At 32.5% G+C, this 5,539-nt stretch overlaps 1 protein-coding gene across 10 annotated transcripts in view; it reads right to left on the bottom strand.

The window, feature by feature from the left end:
* LOC117115601 (protein MTSS 2-like) overlaps nucleotides 1–3,164 on the bottom strand; it is a gene marked incomplete at its 5' end in the record, with an annotated part of 29,496 nt that extends 26,332 nt beyond the window's left edge. For all 10 annotated transcript variants that reach the window (XM_033259459.1, XM_033259460.1, XM_033259461.1 and 7 more), the window contains 3 exon segments: nucleotides 1,149–1,223; nucleotides 1,966–2,057; nucleotides 3,080–3,164. In XM_033259459.1, coding sequence (XP_033115350.1) covers nucleotides 1,149–1,223; nucleotides 1,966–2,057; nucleotides 3,080–3,164 — 252 coding nt within the window.
* Between the last annotated feature and the right edge of the window lie 2,375 nt (nucleotides 3,165–5,539).

Raw genomic sequence — 5,539 nt, 5'->3', positions numbered from 1 at the left:
TTCACATGTGTTGCGCCTTTGATCTTGTTTGGAATTGGCGCCATACAAATTCGAGATATTATTATATATTATTAATACAATAGTGGTATTAGGGAGCTTTCGATTTGTGCGACGACCCGACGCTAGAACGAAATCACTCATGTGTGACCGTCCTACCAGGCATCCTACGTTCTCTGCATACGTAGATTTGGCCAAATTGCGTTCCAGAATCTACTCGACGAGGTGACCTTAACATTCTCGCATGCGCAGATGAATTTTAGTGACATCATTACGTTCTACGTCCTACTGTCGTCGTGCAATCGAAAGCGCCCTAATATCTCGATCGGGCCCCCCCCCTCTTTTCCCCTTTCGGCTCCCCGTTTTGGACATTTCTGGATGTGTATACTTTTACTAGTTTAGTATTACTTTAATGGTCGACCTTTCAGTTTAGTTATGATGAGACTATTGTGTCAACTAATGCAAATAGCCTTTGTTATTGGAAACGTTTAGAACCTTTTGTCAAGACCAGAATCAACAATCTTTCTAGCACAGGCATATCTAAGGGGAAGGGAGTACTGGAATGCATATCCTAAGAAAAAAATATTTCTTATCGTCCAATATCATTATCCCAAAAAACAGGTCATTATATTACATGGTTTTTGTGAGTATTCAACAAAATTATAATTATTCAAATAAATTCATAATTATTACTTGAAGAGTTTAAGTGACAATACTGTATTTAGTTAAGGTAATAAATAATCTCACAAAAATAAAGGGTTTAAAAAATTAGAGGGAAAATAAGAAATAATCCTTAGTTATATTTATACAGACAAGGGCAACATGGTTGTAATTTGAGGGAAAAAAAAGAAAAATAAATATTTACAAAGATCTCATCCTTGGGACGTGGACTATTATTCATTATACTTGGTAATTATCAAAAAGACTTATACAACACTGAGGGCGGTGTTTGTAAAGAACACTTGACACCAGCCGATGAAGTAAGTCCTCTTGTCAACTCTGTATTCATATCGTGAGAAAATAAAATGATTATACTGTAACTATTATCAGTGAAATATATCTAGTTGTTCATTACTCTTTCTTATCCTGTAATAAGACAAACAAGAAAAAAGATTTTCGAGACAATTGTTTATGCCTGAATGGATACCTACCCTTCTTTGCTTTCTTTTGAAGTCTAAGTGTGTCTGTTGATTTCTTCTTGATTTCATGTCTTGCTTTCTTGTATTCTATGGAATACCAAAGTAGTTGTACAAGTAATACAGAATGAGGTATATAATGTTTGCTATCAGATTGGCTTTTCCCACTGTGTCTTAATCACTTCAAGATGAGTGAGATTTAAGGTTAAATCTCACTCAATTATACAGTGCATACTGTAAAAGGTAAAACTTTGAACAGAAACCCTGGGCTTCTTTCTTTTTGTAGGACTGTTGGATGGGCTTATTTAAGATGGGATTCTGTTGGACTACCTTTGCAAAGTAAAGAGGGAGTAAATTTTGGGAATTACTAATAATTACTAATACTATAAAACAATAATGACTCCTGAAAACATTTTCAACCATAAAATCCTGTTTAAAAAAAAACAAGGCAATCATCGCAGTAGAGTATTTTTATCCAATCACAACATCAGAGAGATTATCAGTTTGTATCGTAGTTTATTAATCAGTATTAAATCACCTACCTGTAAGCTACTAAATAAACCAAGTATGCTTTTTCATTGTTTACCTCTGTTTGTAGGCCTACCCTGTACTCCAAAAGAAGCCCATGGACTCCTTTTTGAGATTACTTATGTAATCTAAAGAGGGGAGGGCTTCATTTTGAGACAGGCTTCTTGAAATTAAGCCCAAAGGGCTTCTATTTGATGTTTTAAGGTACAGTGCAAACACCAATGATATTGTAGTATAAGTTCATGTTACATACATTAGGATAATAGAGGAACCATAAATTGAAAATGCGGCTTTTATCTAATACCTTTAGCGTGGTCTTTATCCAATTGGGTTGTGATCTTCTTCCAGTCCTCAACCTTTTCTTGGAGTGGTAAAACCAAACAGTCCATCAAAGATCTACAAAAAAAGGTCAGAAAAACAAGATTTGTAATAGGTGTTTGGTCACACCTACAAAATGTTGGCTTTCTTTAAACAATTTGAATATAGTTACAGAACATTCAATGGGCTTATTCGGCTGGTTCATTTTGTTGACTACGATTTATCGTTGAGTATAATTTTTAATTTAACAGGTTCGTAAAATAGACTTTGTTGACAACGAAAATAACGTAAACCAGAGTGCATTAAGCAGCGTTAAGTTATCCACGTGACCAAAACAAACATGGCCGATTGGTCAGTTTAGAAACAACATTTGCGTTAATACAATTTAGATTAAATTTCAGAAAATAAAAATTATAATATTTACCCACATGAAGCCAAAAAATAATTGTAGGCTAACAGAATTCAAAAACTGGACGAAAAATCCTATACTGGCAAAAGCTGAAGCAACCTTGATTACGCAGCATCTATCACAGAAACTATGCAGCCATTTTGTTTTGTCGAGTATTTACCAGTTTTCTATTCGACTGGTCGTCCTCCTTAAGTAGGATTTTCCCACTGCGCAGGTGGGCATTGCTTAATGAAGAATGACCAGCTGAATACGGCCAATGTTTCCAACGCATATTTGCATGGGGTCTCAACTTGGGAGAGGTCACTTCTGGGATATCTGGTTAAGAGCTGTCTTAACACATATGATTTGAGTGATACTGTTAGTGGTACACATCACCAGTTGACTTCAGGGAAACAACAGTAAAAACATTATGCATGAATTCAGCGAAGATGGGTTATTTTAATTTGTGTGAAATCTGAGTATCTAGATTAATTTATCTATAACATTTCAAATTCATAGTTGGGAACCTGTTGAGGAACAATCTACTGTTCTCCCACAGGGCTCACTATGCTTTAAATCACAGCAGGTCTTAATATAAGGCTTAGACATAATCTGTTGTTGTGAGAAAAAAAACATTTCTGAACCCAGGACTGCGAAATTAGGAGGCAATGTATCTTAGCCACCAAGATAACTTAAATATGGATTTACTTACGCAGTGAATGATTTTAGTTTAATTTCAATCGATTTATGTCTCATACACATTCTCGTCAACGCTGATCCAATCTCTTTTGTTGCTCCTGCAAGAACAATTTATAAGAATAATTTAAAATATTTACTTTTATTTTACATACTGTAAGAAGAAAAGAACACTGTATAATTCTTAACATTAATCTATAAGTATGTGTTTCTCTCAGTAAAATGTGTAGATGGAGACCAAAATAAGTTTGAAAACAAGGGCATGGCCACCAGTTCAAATCATAATAAAATAAAGTTTACATAATGGTATATAAGATACCTACTGTAATATATTACAAATAAAAAAAAATTTAATAGAATAAGGAAACAGCTAATCATGGTTATAACAGAAACTACACAAACATTTTAGCCGACATAAATTATAGGATGGGTCAATAGGAAAAAAGAATATAAAAATACGGACCGGATTTTGATAAAATCTACAATCAAGTATCACGGAAATAAGTAATTGTACAAATAATTATTATTCAAAGATAAAATATACTTATAGCAACCTTGTTTTCACTTTTGTAAATTAATATTGTATTTTAAATCTTGGCAATAAACACTGGACATATTGATAGCATTTATGTCTCGTTTTCTTAAAATATAAAGATTTGTAAATGATGATAATGAAAATATTTTTTAAAAGCTTTAGTTATCAAATTTAATTTTGTACACCACTCTACATGTTTGTTAAAATAGTTAGCATTTTAAATACATCACTATTTAATGTTATAGTGGGATTTGAATATTTAGAAGCATTTTGATTACAATGTAAAGGTGATAAATAAATAATTATATCATAATCCACATTAGTACATTCCATGAGTAATTGCTATACAATATATTTCAGAAAACCTTTCAAAAGGGCTTTAATATTTCAGAACAACACAAATTCTCTGAGAATTCTAATCTAATGCCTAATGACAACAACCAATTAATTATAGAGTTTTAAATTAAGCATGTAATTAGACTGCCTTCCAGGTATATGACAAGTTTAGCAGATCATATGAATAATACAGATATCAGCCAATGAAGCAGAAAATTAGGCGCAAAAAAAAAAATCATTAAACGCTTCGGCAGGTTTTTTTTGCTCCCTCATTTAAATGCATAGAACAGTTTATCATAATTCCAATGACATAAGAAATCATAGGCCAATGAACAAAGGACCGTAAATGAAATAAATTTGTTTAAACAGTTACTGTGCGAGCAGACCAAATGAGGCGTTGGAATAATCAATTCCACGCGGAAAGGCCAGTCAATTGTTTGGAATCGATAGATCATAGGTATAACTCAAGTTCATATGCAGTCGAATTAGTTATCATGAAATGAGATGCGACAGATCCAAACACAATGCAATGTGGGTAACGTTAGATAGTATTTGCAGCTTGACGTTTTTACATCAACGACGTTGGACAAAGGATGCGTTAAATGTGTGGATACATGATGAGACGCTGAATATGACGAAGATGGGCACAAAATGACTAACAATAAATTACAATTAATTATCAACAATACATCAATTAAACCAAGACCAACTGAAGGAGTAAATTCATATTAAATTTAGAAAGCAGAATAAACTTCATTGATGCAGATAAATTTAATTGAATCTGAATAAGTTCATTTCACCTGTATAAATAATATTTTAAGATTTTATTAAATTAGATGTCTCATTCGTCAGTATAATAACTGATCAATTCCCACGACATATTCAAAATGAATGTAGGCCTACTAATAATTTTTTGTTAATGACCATTACACAATATTTCAGATGCATTAATTGTACTAAATATGATTTTGGTAAACAGTTCTAATTATGCAGGCATGCGGGTAGTTTATTTCAATGGGTTTCTTAGTCATTTATCAAAGACACCATTTTGGGTGTGCATAGACTGGAGTTCAGTACTGTTAGGTTGGTACAGTGTACTGTAGGCCTATATGTTTGAGAGTGCAAGAATAATGTACTGTATGGGAAAGAGGGCACATGTTTCTTTTCTATTTGTAGTTATATAATAAAAATATTATTCTATACAGACCTAATAAAATGTTTTACATGATTGGCTCACGTGATGAACACTTTAATATTTTTTTTCAATATTTCCTTTGTATTCATTATTCACACACAACATTATCTATAAAATAATATAAATTTATGTAATAATAAATTGAAAAGGTAAGATTTTTAGCAAAATTAATGGGGAGAGGGACAGGGGCTAAAGTATTTCCCTTAAAAGATTAAGTTAATCATGGTATACCGGTACTTATTATGCTACTGTAGATAAAATGGATGAAATTATCAAAGAATAATAAAAGAAAAAGAGCAGGCAGCATAGCTTTTTAAGTCCTATCTAAGCTTTAAAATTTTATTTGACAAAAACATTTGAAATGCCTAAATTAGTCATGGTGACATTAGGTGGGATGGGGGGGGGAAGGT

This window comes from Anneissia japonica, unplaced genomic scaffold (genome assembly GCF_011630105.1).
Source record: "Anneissia japonica isolate Jap-2015-1 unplaced genomic scaffold, ASM1163010v1 scaffold16662_len1167910_cov178, whole genome shotgun sequence".
In the NCBI taxonomy this organism is placed as follows: domain Eukaryota; kingdom Metazoa; phylum Echinodermata; class Crinoidea; order Comatulida; family Comatulidae; genus Anneissia; species Anneissia japonica.
This window is presented reverse-complemented; position numbering and strand designations above follow the sequence as displayed.